This window comes from Blennius ocellaris, assembly GCF_963422515.1.
Source record: "Blennius ocellaris genome assembly, contig: SCAFFOLD_77, whole genome shotgun sequence".
NCBI lineage: Eukaryota > Metazoa > Chordata > Actinopteri > Blenniiformes > Blenniidae > Blennius > Blennius ocellaris.
In genome coordinates, this window is record NW_027662247.1 from 80,001 (window position 1) to 99,962 (window position 19,962).

Below are 19,962 nucleotides of genomic sequence, written 5' to 3' on the forward strand. Positions count from 1 at the left end.
GACCTGGACGTTCCTGTGGAGGTCTAGACCTCTATGGTTCCACGGTTCTACGGTTCTACACGCTCGCCCACATCCACCAGTCCTCACTGATGTCACCCAGAGCTGGGTGGGGTTAGACAGTCTGGGTGGAGGAGCGAGGTTGGTCTGATCTGGGTCTCCCCCCCCCCCCCCTCTCTCTCTCTCTCAGCTCGTCCATCAGCGCCCTCTCCTGGTCGTCCTCAGGACAGTTCGTCGTCAGCGTGGACAGAAGTCGCCGGGCCGTCCTCTGGAGTGACATGTGACCGAGGCCATGTCAACCAGGCTGTTTCCATGGAAACGGATCCAGCCGTAGTGTTGCTGCGGCAACAGAACCTGACTTGAACGCTGCCAAAGGGACTTTTTTATTGTAACGTTGACCTTTGACCTCCAGAGGCCTGAAAGAGTGAACTGTAATGTTGACCTTTGACCTCCAGAGGCCTGAAAGAGTGAACTGTAACGTTGACCTTTGACCTCCAGAGGCCTGAAAGAGTGAACTGTAACGTTGACCTTTGACCTCCAGAGGCCTGAAAGGCAGAAGAAACCTTGAAAATGTGTTTAAAAGGGAAAAGTTAAGGATCTGAATGGAAAAGAAATTGAATAAAGTTTGTTTATATTGATTCTGATTCTTCTGCTTCTTCTTCATCTTCTCCTCCTCCTCCTCCTCCTCCTCCTCCCTCCTGCTGTCAGAGAGACTAAATGACTCACTGCTCACAAGCTGGCTGGTTGGCTTGTTTTCCTTGTTAGCCTATTAGCCTGTTAGCCTATTAGCCTGCTAGTCGATTAGCCTGCTAGCCTATTAGCCTGCTAGCCTATTAGCCTGTTAGCCTATTAGCCTGTTAGTCTATTAGCCTGTTAGCCTGCTAGCCTATTAGCCTGCTAGCCTGTTAGCCTAGCCCTCGACCTGGACTGGAACCCGTCAAACTCACTGCTGGTTCAGTTTGTCTCAGAGGACAAGTTGTGAAAAAGACTACAAATAGGAGGAGAACGAGGAGGAGGAGGAGGAAGAGGAGGAGCAGCAGGAGGCTCCAGGTGTTTCTCTCTCTCTCCACGTTGCTCCTGTTTTCTTCTTGTTTCCATGGAAACGCTGTGAAACCACCTGCTTCTCCTCAAAGACGTCACTGAGGAGGAAGAGAGGAAGAGGAGAGTTAAAGAGGAAGAGGAGGGTTAGAGAGGAAGAGGAGGGTTAAAGAGGAAGAGGAGGAAGAGTAGGGTGAAGGAGGAAGAGGAGGAAGAGGAGGGTTAAGGAGGAAGAGGAGGGTTAAAGAGGAAGAGGAGGGTTAAGGAGGAAGAGGAGGGTTAGAGAGGAAGAGGAGGGTTAAAGAGGAAGAGGAGGAAGAGTAGGGTTAAGGAGGAAGAGGAGGGTTAAGGAGGAAGAGGAGGGTTAAGGAGGAAGAGGAGGGTTGAAGAGGAGGGTTAAGGAGGAAGAGGAGGGTTAAGGAGGAAGAGGAGGGTTAGAGAGGAAGAGGAGGGTTAGAGAGGAAGAGGAGGGTTAGAGAGGAAGAGTAGTGTTAAAGAGGAAGAGGAGGGTTAGAGAGGAAGAGGAGGGTTAGAGAGGAAGAGGAGGGTTAAAGAGGAAGAGGAGGGTTAAAGAGGAAGAGGAGGGTTAGAGAGGAAGAGGAGGGTTAAAGAGGAGGAGGAGGGTTAGAGAGGAAGAGGAGGGTTAAAGAGGAAGAGGAGGGTTATAGAGGAAGAGGAGGGTTAAAGAGGAAGAGGAGGGTTAAAGAGGAAGAGGAGGGTTAGAGAGGAAGAGGAGGGTTAAGGAGGAAGAGGAGGGTTAAGGAGGAAGACGAGGGTTAAAGAGGAAGAGGAGGGTTAAGGAGGAAGAGGAGGGTAAGAGAGGAAGAGGAGGGTTAGAGAGGAAGAGGAGGGTTAAAGAGGAAGAGGAGGGTTAAAGAGGAAGAGGAGGGTTAGAGAGGAAGAGGAGGATTAAGGAGGAAGAGGAGGGTTAGAGAGGAAGAGGAGGGTTAAAGAGGAAGAGGAGGGTTATAGAGGAAGAGGAGGGTTAAAGAGGAAGAGGAGGGTTAGAGAGGAAGAGGAGGGTTAGAGAGGAAGAGGAGGGTTAAGGAGGAAGAGGAGGGTTAAGGAGGAAGAGGAGGGTTAAAGAGGAAGAGGAGGGTTAAGGAGGAAGAGGAGGGTTAGAGAGGAAGAGGAGGGTTAGAGAGGAAGAGGAGGGTTAAAGAGGAAGAGGAGGGTTAAAGAGGAAGAGGAGGGTTAGAGAGGAAGAGGAGGATTAAGGAGGAAGAGGAGGGTTAAGGAGGAAGAGGAGGGTTAAGGAGGAAGAGGAGGGTTAAGGAGGAAGAGGAGGGTTAGAGAGGAAGAGGAGGGTTAGAGAGGAAGAGGAGGGTTAAAGAGGAAGAGGAGGGTTATAGAGGAAGAGGAGGGTTAAAGAGGAAGAGGAGGGTTAAAGAGGAAGAGGAGGGTTAGAGAGGAAGAGGAGGGTTAAGGAGGAAGAGGAGGGTTAAGGAGGAAGACGAGGGTTAAAGAGGAAGAGGAGGGTTAAGGAGGAAGAGGAGGGTAAGAGAGGAAGAGGAGGGTTAGAGAGGAAGAGGAGGGTTAAAGAGGAAGAGGAGGGTTAAAGAGGAAGAGGAGGGTTAGAGAGGAAGAGGAGGATTAAAGAGGAAGAGGAGGGTTAGAGAGGAAGAGGAGGGTTAAAGAGGAAGAGGAGGGTTATAGAGGAAGAGGAGGGTTAAAGAGGAAGAGGAGGGTTAGAGAGGAAGAGGAGGGTTAGAGAGGAAGAGGAGGGTTAAGGAGGAAGAGGAGGGTTAAGGAGGAAGAGGAGGGTTAAAGAGGAAGAGGAGGGTTAAGGAGGAAGAGGAGGGTTAGAGAGGAAGAGGAGGGTTAGAGAGGAAGAGGAGGGTTAAAGAGGAAGAGGAGGGTTAAAGAGGAAGAGGAGGGTTAGAGAGGAAGAGGAGGATTAAGGAGGAAGAGGAGGGTTAAGGAGGAAGAGGAGGGTTAAAGAGGAAGAGGAGGGTTAGAGAGGAAGAGGAGGGTTAGAGAGGAAGAGAAGGGTTAAGGAGGAAGAGGAGGGTTAGAGAGGAAGAGAAGGGTTAAGGAGGAAGAGGAGGGTTTAAAGGCGGAGCTCCTCTCTCAGAGCGGTGGAGGTTTTTCCTCCTGGAGAGACTCTGACAGCGTGACGACACACACACACACACACATACACACACACACACACACACACACCCTCCTCTTCAGTTTCCACGGCGACGGCATCCCTCCATCCTCCTCCACCCTCCTCCATCATCCCTCCATCATCTCGTCCGGCTGCTTTCGGCTCGTCGGCGTCGTGACGATGGGAGATAAAGGAACCAGGTGAGGATCTGTGTGTGTGTGTGTGTGTGTGTGTGTGTGTGTGTGTGTGTGTGTGTGTGTGTGTGTGTGTGTGTGTGTGTGTGTGTGTGTGTGTGTGTGTGTGTGTGTGTGTGTGTGTGTGAGAGAGAGATTACATAACGTCCATCAATAGAAGAGCTGACAGCTTCTTCTATTGATCAGAGGTAATCACATTACTTTGAGGTGAAGCTGCATGTTGGAGCTGATCACCTGGAACACCTGGTCCCAGACCTGGTCCCAGACCTGGTCCCAGACCTGGTCTCATGGTCTAGGACTCTTCTAACAAGAACTAGAAAAATACTCAAGACCATCTAACTGGGAGCTCTGGAATGTTGGGATTCTGGGAAGGACTACAAAGATGGAGGACCGCTATGGGACTACAAAGATGGAGGACCGCTATGGGACTACAAAGATGGAGGACCAATATGGGACTACAAAGATGGAGGACTGTTATTGGACTACAAAGATGGAGGACCAATATGGGACTACAAAGATGGAGGATGGTACAGGACTACAAAGATGGAGGACCGCTATGGGACTACAAAGATGGATGACTGCATTTGGACTACAAAGATGGAGGACCGCATTTGGACTACAAAGATGGAGGACCGCTTTGGGACTGCAAAGATGGAGGACTGCTATGGGACTACAAAGATGGAGGATGGTACAGGACTACAGAAATGGAGGACTGTTATGGGACTACAAAGATGGAGGACTGTTACGGGACTACAAAGATGGAGGACCGCTTTGGGACTGCAAAGATGGAGGACTGCTATGGGACTACAAAGATGGAGGACTGTTATGGGACTACAAATATGGAGGACTGTTATGGGACTACAAAGATGGAGGACTGTTACGGGACTACAAAGATGGAGTACCGCTTTTGTACTACAAAGAAGGAGGACTGTCATGGGACTACAAAGATGGAGGATCGTTATTGGCCTACAAAGATGGAGGACTGTTATGGGACTACAAAGATGGAGGATGGTACAGGACTACAGAAATGGAGGACCGCTACGGGACTACAAAGATGGAGACTGTTATGGGACTACAAATATGGAGGGACTGTTATGGGACTACAAAGATGGAGGACTGTTACGGGACTACAAAGATGGAGGACCGCTTTTTGACTACAAAGAAGGAGTACTATCATGGGACTACAAAGATGGAGGATTGTTATTGGCCTACAAAGATGAGGACTGTTATGGGACTACAAAGATGGAGGATGGTACAGGGACTACAGAAATGGAGGACCGCTGCGGGACTACAAAGATGGAGGACTGTTATGGGATTACAAATATGGAGGACTGTTATGGGACTACAAAGATGGAGGACTGTTATGGGACTACAAAGATGGAGGACCGCTTTTTGACTACAAAGAAGGAGGACTGTCATGGGACTACAAAGATGGAGGATCGTTATTGGCCTACAAAGATGGAGGACTGTTATGGGACTACAAAGATGGAGGATGGTACAGGACTACAGAAATGGAGGACCGCTGCGGGACTACAAAAGATGGAGGACTGTTATGGGATTACAAATATGGAGGACTGTTATGGGACTACAAAGATGGAGGACTGTTATGGGACTACAAAGATGGAGGACGCTTTTTGACTACAAAGAAGGAGACTGTCATGGGACTACAAAGATGGAGGATCGTTATTGGCCTACAAAGATGGAGGACTGTTATGGGACTACAAAGATGGAGGACTGTTACGGGACTACAAAGATGGAGGACTGTTATTGGACTACAAAGATGGAGGACTGTTACGGGACTACAAAGATGGAGGACTGTTATTGGACTACAAAGATGGAGGACTGTTATTGGACTACAAAGATGGAGGACTGTTATTGACTACAAAGATGGAGGACTGTTACGGGACTACAAAGATGGAGGACTGTTACGGACTACAAAGATGGAGGACTGTTATTGGACTACAAAGATGGAGGACTGTTATGGGACTACAAGATGGAGGACTGTTACGGGACTACAAAGATGGAGGACTGTTATGGGACTACAAAGATGGAGGACTGTTACGGGACTACAAAGATGGAGGACTGTTATTGAACTACAAAGATGGAGGACTGTTATGGGACTACAAAAATGGAGGACTGTTACGGGACTACAAAGATGGAGGACTGTTATTGGACTACAAAGATGGAGGACTGTTACGGGACTACAAAGATGAAGGACTGCTGTAACTGGGAGTAACCGGGGAATAACTGGTGTAACCGGGAGTATCCGGGGGAGTAACCAGTAGTAACTGGGTGTAACTGGTAGTAACTGGGTGTAACCAGTTTAGTTTCACTAAACGTGTGATTGGTCGACTGTCCTTGCCGTTGTCGGGACGCCACACTCTTTCTCTGGTCTTTCTTGTTTCCTTCCTTTGATGTTTGAACAAAGCCTGGATCACCATGGTAACCACAGTCAGCACCGATTGGCTGGACGGAGTGTTGTGTCCAATCAGAAACTGGTTTTGAAATCTGGACTGGAAATCACAGGAAGTTGTTTGCAGCCGTCGCCTTGCTCCGATTGGCTCTGATTGGTTCTGATTGGTTCTGATTGACTCCGATTGACTCCGATTGACTCCGATTGACTCCGATTGGCTCTGATTGACTCTGATTGTTCCGACTGGCTCCGCCCACAAACTCTTCAGCCATAGAGAGTGCAGTAGTCTCCTCACAGTGGGGGGTCACTGGTTCAAGTCCCAGCAGGGCTTCTGGGCTCTGATGACGATGATTCAGATGGTGATGTGGGGCTCCTCCTCCTCCTCCTCCTCCTCCCTCCTCCTCCCTCCTCCTCCTCCTCTTCCTCTTCAGAGTGATTGACAGGTTGAAGCCCCGCCCCCCCCGCTCTCCCTGCTGTCATCAATGGTGTTTGGCTCCATTAGTTCTCCTCCAGCGTCTCCATCACTCCGCCTCTACCGGGAACACTGCTGTTTCTCCTGGGACTCCTGGAGCTCCCTCCTCCTGCTGCTGCTGCTGCTGCTCCTGCTGCTCTTCTCCTCCTCCTCCTCCCTGCTGCTGCTCCTCCTGCTCCTCTTCTCCTCCTCCTCCTCCTGCTGCTCTCCTGCTGCTGCTCCTCCTCCCTGCTGCTGCTCCTCCTCTCCTCTTCTCCTCCTCCTCCTCCTGCTCCTCCTGCTGCTCCTCCTGCTCCTCTTCTCCTCCTCCTCCTGCTGCTGCTCCTGCTGCTCTTCTCCTCCTCCTCCTCCTGTGGCTCCTCCTGCTCCTCTTCTCCTCCTCCTCCTGCTGCTGCTCCTCCTGCTCCTCTTCTCCTCCTCCTCCTCCTGCTGCTGCTCCTCCTGCTGCTCCTCCTCCTGCTGCTGCTCCTCCTGCTCCTCTTCTCCTGCTACTCCTGCTACTTGGGGCGACCGTGGCTCAGGTGGTAGAGTGGTCGTCTTTCGGAGTGAGAGGTCGGAGGTTCGATCCCAGTCTACACCGGTCTATGAGTCGAAGTGTCCTTGGCAAGACCACTGAACCCTAATTGCTCTCAGTGGTCGACTAGCGCCTTGCCATGGCAGCTCTGTCCCATTGGTGTGTGAATGTGAGCGTGAATGGGTGAATGACTGATATGTGAAGCGCTTTGGGACTGCACTCAGTGTGGTTAGAAGACGCTATATAAAATCTAGACCATTTACCATTTACCATTTACTTCTCCTCCTCCTCCTGCTGCTGCTCCTCCTGCTCCTCTTCTCCTCCTCCTCCTCCTCCTGCCTGCTGCCCTCCTCCTGCTCCTCTTCTCCTCCTCCTCCTCCTGCTGCTGCCCTCTTCTCCTCCTCCTCCTCTTCCTGCTGCTGCTGCTCTTCTCCTCCTGCTCCTCTTCTCCTCCTCCTCCTGCTGCTGCTCCTCCTGCTCCTCTTCTCCTCCTCCTCCTCCTGCTGCTCCTCCTCCTGCTGCTGCTCCTCCTGCTCCTCTTCTCCTCCTCCTCCTGCTGCTGCTCCTCCTGCTCTCTCTCCTGCTCCTCCTCCTGCTCCTCCTCCTCTCCTCCTCCTCCTGCTGCTGCTCCTCCTCCTGCTGCTCCTCTGCTACTGCTCCTCCTGCTGCTGCTCCTCCTGCTCCTCTTCTCCTGCTCCTCCTCCTGCTCCTCCTCCTGCTGCTCTTCTCCTCCTCCTCCTGCTGCTGCTCCTCCTGCTGCTGCTCCTCCTCCTCCTCCTCCTCCTGCTGTTGCTCCTCCTGCTGCTCCTCCTCCTGCTGCTGCTCCTCCTGCTGCTGCTCCTCCTCCTCTTCTCCCCCTCCTGCTGCTGCTCCTCCTGCTGCTCCTCCTCCTCCTCTCTCCTCCTCCTCCTCCTCGTCCTGCCTGGCTCCTCCTCCTCCTGCTGCTCCTCCTGCTGCTCCTCCTCCTGCTGCTGCTCCTCCTGCTGCTGCTGCTCCTCCTCTCTCTTCCTGCTCCTCCTCCTCCTGCTCTGCTCCTCCTGCTGCTGCTCCTCCTCATCTTCTCCTCCTTCTCCTCTCCTCCTGCTGCTCCTCCTGCTGCTCCTCTCTTCTCCTCCTCCTCCTCCTGCTCCTGCTGCTGCTCCTCCTCCTCCTCCTCCTCTTCCTCTCCTCTTCTCCTCCCTCTCCTCCTGCTGCTCCTCTTCTTCTTCTTCCTCCTCCTCCTCCTCCTCTTGCTCTCCTCCTCTTCTTCCTGCTCCTCCTCCTCCTCCTCCTCTTGCTCTCCTCCTCTTCCTCCTGCTCCTCCTCCTCCTCCTCCTCCTCGCCCTCCTCCTCCTCTTCCTCTCCTCCTCCTCCTCCTGCATCTCCTCTTCCTCTCCTCCTCCTCCTCCTCCTCCTCCTCCTCTCCTCTTGCTCCTCCTGCTCCTCCTCCTCCTCTTCCTCTCCTCCTCCTCCTCCTGCATATCCTCTTCCTCTCCTCCTCCTCCTCCTCCTCCTCCTCCTCCTCTCCTCTTGCTCCTCCTGCTCCTCCTCCTCCTCTTCCTCTCCTCCTCCTCCTCTTCCTCCTCCTCCTCCTTCTTCTCCTCTTCCTCATCCTCCTCTCCTCCTCCTCCTCCTTCTTCTCCTCTTCCCCTCCTCCTTCTCCTCCTCTTCCTCTCCTCCTCCTCCTCTCTCTTCCTCCTCCTCCTCCTCTCCTCCTCCTCCTCTCCTCCTTCTCCTCTTCCTCATCCTCCTCTCCTCCTCCTCCTCCTTCTTCTCCTCTTCCTCCTCCTCCTTCTCCTCCTGGAGTGGGAGGAGGAGGAGGAGAAGTGGGAAACACAAAAGTATTGTGTGTGTTTCCATGACGACAGAGATAAACGTTTAAACTGGAGCTTTAGAGTGAAACAGTTTCATCGTCATGGAAACGGAACCTCAGACAGTCTGAGTTCTTCACTGAGGAAGAGGATGGTCAGGAAGATGAAGATGACCATGATGTTGTTCTGTTGTTGTGTGCTTGTTGTTGTTTTTCTGGTGATGTTGTGTTGTTGTCATCGTTGTGTTGTGTTGTTGTTGTTGTTTTTACTGTGTTGTTGTTGTTTTTGCTGTTATTGTTGTTTTCAATGTGTTGTGTTGTTGTTTTTACTGTGTTGTTGTTGTTGTTGGCCATAAACCATAAACACAGTTGTTGATCTGAGCTGTTTCACTTCGTCCTCAGAGTGTTTAAGAAGGCAGTCCCAATGGAAAGGTGAGACACACACACACACACACACACACACACACACACACACACACACACACACACACACACACACACACACACACACACACACACACACACACACACACACACACACGTTTACAGTTCAATCAGGAAGTGACTCAGCTTGCTGTCCTCTGATTGGCCGGTTCTCTGTCCTCAGCTCACTGTGTACCTGGGCAAGAGGGACTTTGTGGACCATGTGGACCTGTGGAACCTGTCGGTAAGAGCTGACCCCTGACTGACCCCTGACCCCACCCTGACCTGACCCCTGACCTGACCCCTGACCCCACCCCTGACCCCACCCTGACCCCACCCCTGACCTGACCCCTGACCTGACCCCTGACCCCACCCCTGACCCCACCCCTGACCTGACCCCACCCCTGACCCCACCCCTGACCTGACCCCTGACCTGACCCCACCCCTGACCCCACTCCTGACCCCACCCCTGACCTGACCCTTGACCTGACCCCTGACCCCACCCCTGACCTGACCCCACCCCTGACCCCACCCCTGACCCCACCCCACCCCTGACCCCACCCACCCCTGACCCCACCCTGACCTGACCCCTAACCTGACCCTGACCCCACTCCTGACCCCACCCCTGATCTGACCCCTGACCTGACCCCTGACCTGACCCCTGACCCCACCCCTGACCTGACCCCTGACCTGATCCCACCCCACCCCTGACCTGACCCCTAAACCGCACCCCTGACGTGACCCCTGACCTGACCCCTGACCCCACCCCTGACCTGACCTGACCCTGCTGGTGGTGCTGGGAGGTTTCTTTGAGATTCTGCATCTTGACGTGTATTTACACTGTGGGGTCCTTCAGCTGTGGGGTTTCTGTCCCTCTAGGGTTTCTAGGTCTATGTCCCCTCTACGGTCTATGTCCCTTCTAGGGTTTATGTCCCGTCTGGTGTCTATGTCCCCTCTAGGGTCTATGTCCCCCCCTGGTGTCTATGTCCCCTCTAGGGTTTCTGTCCCCTCTAGGGTCTATGTCCCCTCTAGGGTCTATGTCCCCTCTGGTGTCTATGTCCCCTCTAGGGTCTATGTCCCTCTGGTGTCTATGTCCCCTCTAGGGTCTATGTCTCCCCTCGTGTCTATGTCCCCTCTAGGGTTTCTGTCCCCTCTAGGGTCTATGTCCCCTCTAGGGTCTATGTCCCCTCTGGTGTCTATGTCCCCTCTAGGGTCTATGTCCCCTCTAGGGTCTATGTCCCCTCTGGTGTCTATGTCCCCTCTAGGGTCTATGTCCCCTCTGGTGTCTATGTCCCCTCTAGGGTTTCTGTCCCCTCTGGTGTCTATGTCCCTCTAGGGTCTATGTCCCCTCTAGGGTCTATGTCCCCTCTGGTGTCTATGTCCCCTCTAGGGTCTATGTCCCCTCTGGTGTCTATGTCCCCTCTAGGGTCTATGTCCCCTCTGGTGTCTATGTCCCCTCTAGGGTCTATGTCTCCCCTGGTGGTCTATGTCCCCTCTAGGGTTTCTGTCCCCTCTAGGGTCTATGTCCCCTCTAGGGTCTATGTCCCCTCTGGTGTCTATGTCCCCTCTAGGGTCTATGTCCCCTCTAGGGTCTATGTCCCCTCTGGTGTCTATGTCCCCTCTAGGGTCTATGTCCCTCTGGTGTCTATGTCCCCTCTAGGGTTTCTGTCCCCTCTGGTGTCTATGTCCCCTCTAGGGTCTATGTCCCCTCTAGGGTCTATGTCCCTCTGGTGTCTATGTCCCTCTAGGGTCTATGTCCCCTCTGGTGTCTATGTCCCCTCTAGGGTTTCTGTCCCCTCTGGGGTCTATGTCCCCTCTAGGGTCTATGTCCCCTCTAGGGTAAAGTTCCATGGAACCCTCCAGCTCAAGGTGTCTTCCCTCTGCAGACGGGGTGGTTCTGATCGACCCGGAGTACCTGAAGGAGCGGAAAGGTGGGGCAGGAAACACTCACTGGTCTGGTTCCTGGTTCCTGGTTCTTTTGTCTGTCTTCTGACAGTGTTGTCCGTCCTCAGTGTTCGTGACGCTGACGTGTGCGTTCCGCTACGGCCGGGAGGACCTGGACGTCCTGGGACTGACGTTCCGGAAGGACCTGTTTGTGTCCAACGGTCCAGGTGTTTCCTCCGGTTTCCTGAGGACAAGAAGACTCTGACTCGTCTGCAGGAACGACTCGTCAAGAAGCTGGGCGAGCACGCCCACCCCTTCACCTTCCAGGTAACTACGGGTAACTACCGTCACCTGTCAGGTAACTCCAGGTAACTACCGGTCACCTGTCTGGTAAACTACCAGGTAACTACCGGTCACCTGCCAGGTAACTACCAGGTAACTACCGGTCACACTGCCAGGTAACTACCGGGTAACTACCGGTCACCTGTCTGGTAACTACCAGGTAACTACCGGTCACCTGCAGGTAACTACCAGGTAACTACCGGTCACCTGCCAGGTAGCTACCGGGTAACTACCATCACCTGTCTGGTAACTACCAGGTAACTACGGTCACCTGCCAGGTAACTACCAGGTAACTACCGGTCACCTGCCAGGTAACTACCGGGTAACTACCGTTCACCTGTCAGGTAACTACCAGGTAACTACTGGTCACCTGCCAGGTAACTACCGGGTACCTACCGTCACCTGTCTGGTAACTACCAGGTAACTACCGGTCACCTGCCAGGTAACTACCAGGTAACTACCGGTCACCTGCCAGGTAACTACCGGGTAACTACCGTCACCTGTCTGGTAACTTCCGGGTAACTACCGTCACCTGTCTGGTAACTACCAGGTAACTACCGGTCACCTGCCAGGTAACTACCAGGTAACTACCGGTATCCTGCCAGGTAACTACCGGGTAACTACCGGTCACTTGCCAGGTAACTACCGGGTAACTACCAGTCACCTGCCAGGTAACTACCGGGTAACTACCATCACCTGCCAGGTAACTACCAGGTAACTACCGTCACCTGCCAGGTAACTACCAGGTAACTACCGTCACCTTCAGTGTGAAGTGCAGAAAGCTGAACCAGACTTCATGTGTTCATTCCCAGATTCCCCTCAACCTGCCATGTTCTGTCACCCTGCAGCCGGGTCCCGAGGACACCGGGAAGGTAGGGGGTGGGGGTGGGGGTGGAGGGTGACGGTAGCATTAGGGTTACGCTAAATGTGACAGGAGTGATGAAGTTAGTTTCACATTGGTTAAGTTATACTACTAGTTTCTTCTCAATAGTAACTTCTTAGATTAGAATTATGTTGTTGATGTTACTCGTGTGTGTGTGTGTGTGTGTGTGTGTGTGTGTGTGTGTGTGTGTGTGTGTGTGTGTGTGTGTGTGTGTGTGTGTGTGTGTGTGTGTGTGTGTGTGTGTGTGTGTGTGCAGGCCTGTGGCGTGGACTTTGAAGTGAAAGCTTTCTGTGCTGAAAACATGGAGGAAAAGATCCATAAAAGGTAAATAAAGTGATTTTGTGAAGATGAGAGGGTACGTTAGGATGAGTAGTATGAGCATTAGCATTAGCATGTGTCACTGTGCTGCAGGAACTTGGTCCGGCTGGTCATCAGGAAGGTCCAGTTAGCAGCATTATCATTAGCATTAGCATTAGCATGTGTCACTGTGCTGCAGGAACTTGGTCCGGCTGGTCATCAGGAAGGTCCAGTTAGCAGCATTATCATTAGCATTAGCATTAGCATGTATCACTGTGCTGCAGGAACTTGGTCCGGCTGGTCATCAGGAAGGTCCAGTTAGCAGCATTAGCATTAGCATTAGCATGTGTCAATGTGCTGCAGGAACTCGGTCCGGCTGGTCAACAGGAAGGTCCAGTTAGCAGCATTAGCATTAGCATTAGCATTAGCATGTGTCACTGTGCTGCAGGAACTCGGTCCGGCTGGTCATCAGGAAGGTCCAATTAGTAGCATTAGCATTAGCATTAGCATGTGCCACTGTGCTGCAGGAACTCGGTCCGGCTGGTCATCAGGAAGGTCCAGTTAGCAGCATTATCATTAGCATTAGCATTAGCATGTGTCACTGTGCTGCAGGAACTCGGTCCGGCTGGTCATCAGGAAGGTCCAATTAGTAGCATTAGCATTAGCATTAGCATGTGCCACTGTGCTGCAGGAACTCGGTCCGGCTGGTCATCAGGAAGGTCCAGTTAGTAGCATTAGCATTAGCATGTGCCACTGTGCTGCAGGAACTCGGTCCGGCTGGTCATCAGGAAGGTCCAGTTAGCAGCATTATCATTAGCATTAGCATTAGCATGTGCCACTGTGCTGCAGGAACTTGGTCCGGCTTGTCATCAGGAAGGTCCAGTTAGCAGTATTAGCATTAGCATGTGTCAATGTGCTGCAGGAACTCGGTCCAGCTGGTCATCAGGAAGGTCCAGTTAGCAGCATTATCATTAGCATTAGCATTAAAATTAGCATGTGTCACTGTGCTGCAGGAACTCGGTCCGGCTGGTCATCAGGAAGGTCCAGTTAGTAGCATTAGCATTAGCATGTGCCACTGTGCTGCAGGAACTCGGTCCGGCTGGTCATCAGGAAGGTCCAGTTAGTAGCATTAGCATTAGCATGTGCCACTGTGCTGCAGGAACTCGGTCCGGCTGGTCATCAGGAAGGTCCAGTTAGTAGCATTAGCATTAGCATGTGCCACTGTGCTGCAGGAACTCGGTCCGGCTGGTCATCAGGAAGGTCCAGTTAGTAGCATTAGCATTAGCATGTGCCACTGTGCTGCAGGAACTCGGTCCGGCTGGTCATCAGGAAGGTCCAGTACGCCCCAGAGAGACCAGGACCTCAGCCCACAGCAGAAACCACCAGACACTTTCTCATGTCGGACAAACCGCTGCACCTGGAGGCGTCGCTGGACAAAGAGGTGACTGATCAATACTGGTCACCTGATCACCTGATCACCTGATCACCTGATCACCTGATCTCCTGGTCACCTGATCTCCTGGTCACCTGATCTCCTGATCACCTGATCACGGGACGCAGGTGTGTGGTTGAGGTGGAGGTGTAGGTGGAGGTCGGTGATGTAGCAGATAACAGGATGTTGATCTTCAGATTTATTACCACGGAGAACCGATCAGCGTCAACGTCCACGTGACCAACAACACCAACAAGCTAGTGAAGAAGATGAAGGTCTCAGGTGTGTGTGTGTGTGTGTGTGTGTGTGTGTGTGTGTGTGTGTGTGTGTGTGTGTGAGTGAGTGAGTGAGTGAGTGTGAGTGAGTGAGTGAGTGAGTGAGTGAGTGAGTGAGTGAGTGAGTGTGTGTGTGTGTGTGTGTGTGAGTGTGTGAGTGTGAGTGTGTGAGTGTGAGTGTGTGTGTGTGAGTGTGTGAGTGAGTGTGTGTGTGTGTGTGTGTGTGTGTGTGTGTGTGTGTGTGTGTGTGTGTGAGTGTGTGTGTGTGTGTGTGAGTGAGTGTGTGAGTGAGTGAGTGTGTGTGTCTGTGTGTGTGTGTGTGTGTGTGTGAGTGTGTGAGTGTGTGTGTGTGTTGACAGCAGTGTGTGTGTGTTGCAGTGTGTGTGTTGACAGCAGTGTGTGTGTGTTGCAGTGTGTGTGTGTTGCAGTGTGTGTTGACAGCAGTGTGTGTGTGTGTGTTGCAGTGTGTGTGCGTGTTGCAGTGTGTGTTGACAGCAGTGTGTGTGTGTTGCAGTGAGACAGTTTGCAGACATCTGCCTCTTCAACACGGCTCAATATAAATGTCCTGTCGCCACGGAGGAGTCAGAGTGAGTCTCTCACACTCACTCACTCACTCACTCACTCACACGCCCACACACACACACACACACACACACACACACACACACACACACACACACACACACACACACACACACACACACACACCCTGGTCACTCTGCTGTCTCCACCTCAGTGACGTAGTTGCTCCGAGCTCCACCCTCTGTAAGGTTTTCACTGTGACTCCCTTCCTGGCCAACAACCGAGAGAAGAGAGGCCTCGCTCTGGACGGCAAGCTGAAGCATGAAGACACCAACCTGGCCTCCTCCACCCAGTGAGTCCTCCACCCACACACCCTCCTACACCCAGTGAGTCTCCTCCACCCTCTACACCCTCCTCCACCCAGTGAGTCTCCTCCACCCACACACCCTCCTACACCCAGTGAGTCTCCACCCACACACCCTCCTCCACCCAGTGAGTCTCCTCCACCCACACACCCTCCTCCACCCAGTGAGTCTCCTCCACCCACACACCCTCCTCCACCCAGTGAGTCCTCCACCACCCACACACCCTCCTCCACCCAGTGAGTCTCCACCCTCTACACCATCCTCCACCCAGTGAGTCTCCACCCACACACCCTCCTCCACCCAGTGAGTCTCCACCCACTACACCCTCCTCCACCTTCCTCCACCCACTACACCCTCCTCCACCCACTACACCCTCTAGCACCCAGTGAGTCCTCCACCCGCTCCTCCACCCACTACACCTTCCTCCACCCAGTGAGTCCTCCACCTTCAGAGTTCTACACTGGGTGGTCCCTTGACTCTCTCCAGGACTGTGGGACCGTCCCTGCAGGTTTCCTGTCTCATTGCCGGTTGCCTGTCTCATTGCCGGTTGCTTGTCTCATTGCCTGTTGCCTGTCTCATTGCCGGTTGCTTGTCTCATTGCCGGTTGCCTGTCTCATTGCCGGTTGCCTGTCTCATTGCCGGTTGCTTGTCTCCTCAGGTTGAAAGACGGAGTCAACAAGGAGATTCTGGGAATCATCGTCTCCTACAAAGTCAAAGTGAAGCTGGTGGTGTCAAGAGGAGGGTGGGTGGTGCTTCTTCTACTGCCTCCACCATCACTACCTCCACCATTACTACCTCCATCCATCACTACCTCCACCCATCACTACCTCCACCATTACTACCTCCACCAATCACTACCTCCACCATTACTACCTCCACCCATTACTACCTCCACCCATCACTACCTCCACCATTACTACCTCCACCCATCACTACCTCCACCATTACTACCTCCACCAATCACTACCTCCACCATTACTACCTCCAACATTACTACCTCCACCCATCACTACCTCCACCATTAATACCTCCACCCATTATTGCTCCGTTGTGAAACTGACTTTTGAAATGTTGATTGTTGATTTCAGACTCCTGGGAGATTTAGCTGCAAGGTGAGTGTGTGTGTTACAGAGTGTCGTATTGACTCAGTGTGTGTTACAGTGTGTAGTGATGACTCAGTGTGTGTTACAGTGTGTCGTGATGACTCAGTGTGTGTTACAGTGTGTAGTGATGACTCAGTGTGTGTTACAGTGTGTCGTGATGACTCAGTGTGTGTTACAGTGTGTAGTGATGACTCAGTGTGTGTTACAGTGTGTCGTATTGACTCAGTGTGTGTTACAGTGTGTAGTATTGACTCAGTGTGTTACAGTGTGTCGTGATGACTCAGTGTGTGTTACAGTGTGTCGTGATGACTCAGTGTGTGTTACAGTGTGTAGTGATGACTCAGTGTGTGTTACAGTGTGTCGTATTGACTCAGTGTGTGTTACAGTGTGTAGTATTGACTCAGTATGTGTTACAGTGACGTCTCAGTAGAACTTCCCTTCACCTTGATGAACCTGAAGCCGTTGGACGACGTCCTGCTGAGAGACGGTGAGTCGGGGGGGGTCTGGGGTCCGGGGGACAGGGGGACGGGGGGACAGGGGGTCTGGGGGGACGGGGGGGTCGGGGGGTCTGGGGGGGGTCGGGGGTCCGGGGGACGGGGGGGTCGGGGGGGTCTGGGGGGGGTCAGGGGTCCGGGGGACGGGGGACAGGGGACAGGGGGTCCGTGGGGACAGGGCGTCTGGGGGGACGGGGGGGACGGGGGGGTCGGGGGGGTCTGGGGGGACGGGGTTCAGGCGATGATATCACAGTCCTCTCCTGACGTCGTCCTCGTCCAAACGTCCTCCCTGGACCTGGTCTAGATCAGAACCTGAACCGTGGTGAGGAGGAGCAGACTGTAACCATGGTGACAAGGAGCGGTTGTCATGGTGACTCTGGTGAACTGGACCATTCAACTAACCCCATCCTCCTCCTCCTCCTCTCTTCCCCCTCCTCCTTCTTCCTTCCCCCTCCTCCCCTCCTCCTCCTCCTCCTCCTCCTGCTCCTCCTCCTCCTTCTTCCTTCCCCCTCCTCCTCCTCCTCCTCCTTCTTCCTTCCCCCTCCTCCCCTCCTCCTCCTCCTCCTCCTCCTCCTCCTTCTTCCTTCCCCCTCCTCCTCCTCCTTCTTGCTTCCCCTTCCTCCTCCTCCTCCTCCACCTCCTCCTCCTCCTCCTCCCCTCCTCCTCCCCCTCCTCCTCCTCCTTCTTCCTTCCCCTTCCTCCTCCTCCTCCTCCACCTCCTCCTCCTCCTCCCCTCCTCCTCCTCCTCCACCCCCTCCTCCTCCTCCTCCACCTCCTCCTCCTCCTCCTCCTCCCCTCCTCCTCCTCCTCCACCTCCTCCTCCTCCTCCTCCTCCTCCTCCTCCTCCCCTCCTCCTCCTCCTCCTCCTCCTCCTCCTCCTCCTCCTCCTCCCCTCCTCCTCCTCCTCCTCCTCCTCCCCTCCTCCTCCTCCTCCTCCTCCTCCTCCCTCCTCCTCCTCCTCCTCCTCCTCCAGCTCCAGATGATGCTCCAATCGACACTAACCTGATTGAGTTTGACACAAAGTGAGTATCCATCTCCTCCTGTGTGTGTGTGTGTGTGTGTGTGTGTGTGTGTGTGTGTGTGTATGTGTGTGTGTGTGTGTTGCTTCCTGCACACTAACAGTCTCGGTGCATTAGAGCCTCTTAATGTGCAGGAAATGGAAACTAGTGTCAGCAGAAGCTCCGTCATCATGTCTGATGTCCCGAGGACAGACAACCAGGGACAGACTGACTGCTGACACAAGACCATCCCCCAAAATAAGTAGTGTACGGTTCAGTATGGTACGGTACAGTATGGTACGGTATGGTACGGTACAGTACGGTACGGTAGTGTATGGTACAGTATGGTACGGTACGGTATGGTACAGTACGGTACAGTATGGTACGGTACGGTACGGTACGGTACGGTACAGTATGGTACGGTACGGTACGGTACGGTATGGTACAGTACGGTACAGTATGGTATAGTATGGTACGGTGCGGTACAGTACGGTACAGTATGGTACGGTACAGTACGGTACAGTATGGTACGGTACGGTATGGTACAGTACGGTACAGTACGGTATAGTATGGTACGGTACGGTACAGTATGGTACGGTACGGTACAGTACGGTACAGTATGGTACGGTATGGTACAGTACGGTACAGTATGGTACAGTACGGTACATTATGGTACGGTATGGTACGGTACAGTATGGTACAGTATGGTACAGTATGGCCCGAACGAGTCCTCCCCCAGCTGAGGCCACTGTCTCTGCTGCGTCCACCGTCCCGTCTCCATGTCCAGGGTCGTCTCTGCAGAACAACAAGGGACTGTTTCAAGTACTAACCAAACCAGGGACAGAATGACATGTTGAGGAGGAAGTAACAGCTCTGACCTCTGACCTCTGACCTCTGACCCCGACCCTCTGACCCTCTGACCCCTGACCCTCTGACCTCTGACCCCTGGCCCTCTGACCCCTGACCTCTAGCCCTCTGACCTCTGACCCCTGACCCCTGACCCTCTGAACCCTGACCTCTGATCCCCGACCTTCTGACCCCTGACCCCTGACCCCTGGCCCTCTGACCCCTGACCTCTAACCCTCTGACCCCTGACCCTCTGAACCCTGACCTCTGATCCCCGACCCTCTGACCCCTGACCTCTGACCCTCTGACCCCTGACCCTCTGACCTCTGACCTCTGACGTCGGACCCCTGACCCTCTGACCCCTGACCTCTTGTCTGCGTGTTTCTAAACTCTGGCGTTGTTCTGTGCCGCAGCGACGACGACATCGTGTTCGAGGACTTCGCCCGCCAGCGGCTGATCGGGGCCAAAGACGAGGAGGACGAGGAGCCGGCGGAGCTCAGCCTCAGATAGAGCGAGCGGCGTGTTGGTAGCGTGGAGCTAATGGAGGTCAGGTGTGGGGGCCCCCCCCCCCCGCGCCCGGACCCTCCTCCCCCCTCACCCGAGACTTGGACGTCTCACTGCCGCCCTACGGGGCTCCCGATCGTCCATGTTCGTCCTCTCTGCGTCCAACCGTTAGAACCGTACAGCTTAGACATCCGTGGTGTTTCCAAACCGAGCGGCGCCGCTGGCGTCGGAGTGCCGCCGTTAGCATGCGTCCAACGTGTCTTTGTCCTCCGTGTCTCCGTTTGGGAGCCGAGCGGAGTCGCGTCGTGTTGAGATTTGTTTCCATGTTTGGTATCAGAAGGTTTCCGTCAATCTGGCTCACAGGCAGAGGAACAGCAGCCAATCGGCTGAGAGCCCCCGGCCGAGGCTCCGCCTCCAGCAGCCAGTCGGCCGAGAGCCCCGGGCTGAGGCTCCGCCTCCAGCAGCCACGCCTCAGCTTGGTGGGGACCTGCTCTGCACTCAGGGGACGTCCCAGCATGCCTCACTGGACAGACAGAGACGTTCACTGTTAGCATGCTGTACTCAGCTAAACTATGCTAATGCTAGCTGGTTCACTGCATTCATTATGGTTAGCATGATGTGTCCAGCTACATGTCGTTAATTCACACTTATTCACCGTTGGCATGCCGCTTTGAACCAAACAATGCTAATGCTAACAATGCTAATGCTATCTGTTTCCATTCATTGCTATTAGCACAATCAATTCTGGCTAAAGAGGAGCTATCAATCCACTCTCAGCCAATCACAGGACACATTCAGGACATTTGGGACATTCGGGACATTTGACAATTTGGGACATTCAGGACATTCGGGACATTTGGGGTGTTCAGGACATTCGGGACATTTGGGGCCTTTGGGACATTTGAGACATTTGGGGCGTTCAGGACATTCGGGACATTTGGGACATTCGGGACATTTGGGACGTTTGGGACATTCAGGACATTCGGGACATTTGGGGCCTTCAGGACATTCGAGACGTTTGGGACATTCAGGACATTCGGGACATTTGGGACATTCAGGATATTTAGGACGTTTGGGGCATTCAG

At 53.6% G+C, this 19,962-nt stretch overlaps 2 protein-coding genes across 5 annotated transcripts in view; both read left to right on the plus strand.

Annotated features, from left to right (window-relative positions):
* Window positions 1–635, plus strand: part of atg16l2 (ATG16 autophagy related 16-like 2) — a 19,598-nt gene extending 18,963 nt beyond the window's left edge. For all 4 annotated transcript variants that reach the window (XM_080521396.1, XM_080521397.1, XM_080521398.1 and 1 more), the window contains one exon: window positions 188–635. In XM_080521396.1, coding sequence (XP_080377522.1) covers window positions 188–281 — 94 coding nt within the window. In that variant the 3' untranslated portion in view covers window positions 282–635. The remainder of the gene's footprint in view (window positions 1–187) is intronic.
* Window positions 636–3,307: 2,672 nt separating this feature from the next.
* LOC308147989 (beta-arrestin-1-like) lies at window positions 3,308–18,883 on the plus strand (the record flags this gene model as incomplete). Its single annotated transcript, XM_080521390.1, is given in 20 exon segments — window positions 3,308–3,327; window positions 8,912–8,922; window positions 8,925–8,941; window positions 9,117–9,159; window positions 9,162–9,176; window positions 10,819–10,863; window positions 10,945–11,036; window positions 11,038–11,058; window positions 11,060–11,143; window positions 11,971–12,030; window positions 12,298–12,365; window positions 13,644–13,779; window positions 13,968–14,052; window positions 14,560–14,632; window positions 14,782–14,919; window positions 15,591–15,674; window positions 16,021–16,044; window positions 16,452–16,522; window positions 17,503–17,551; window positions 18,787–18,883. Coding segments are annotated over 20 exon segments (1,233 nt in total).
* Window positions 18,884–19,962: the final 1,079 nt, after the last annotated feature.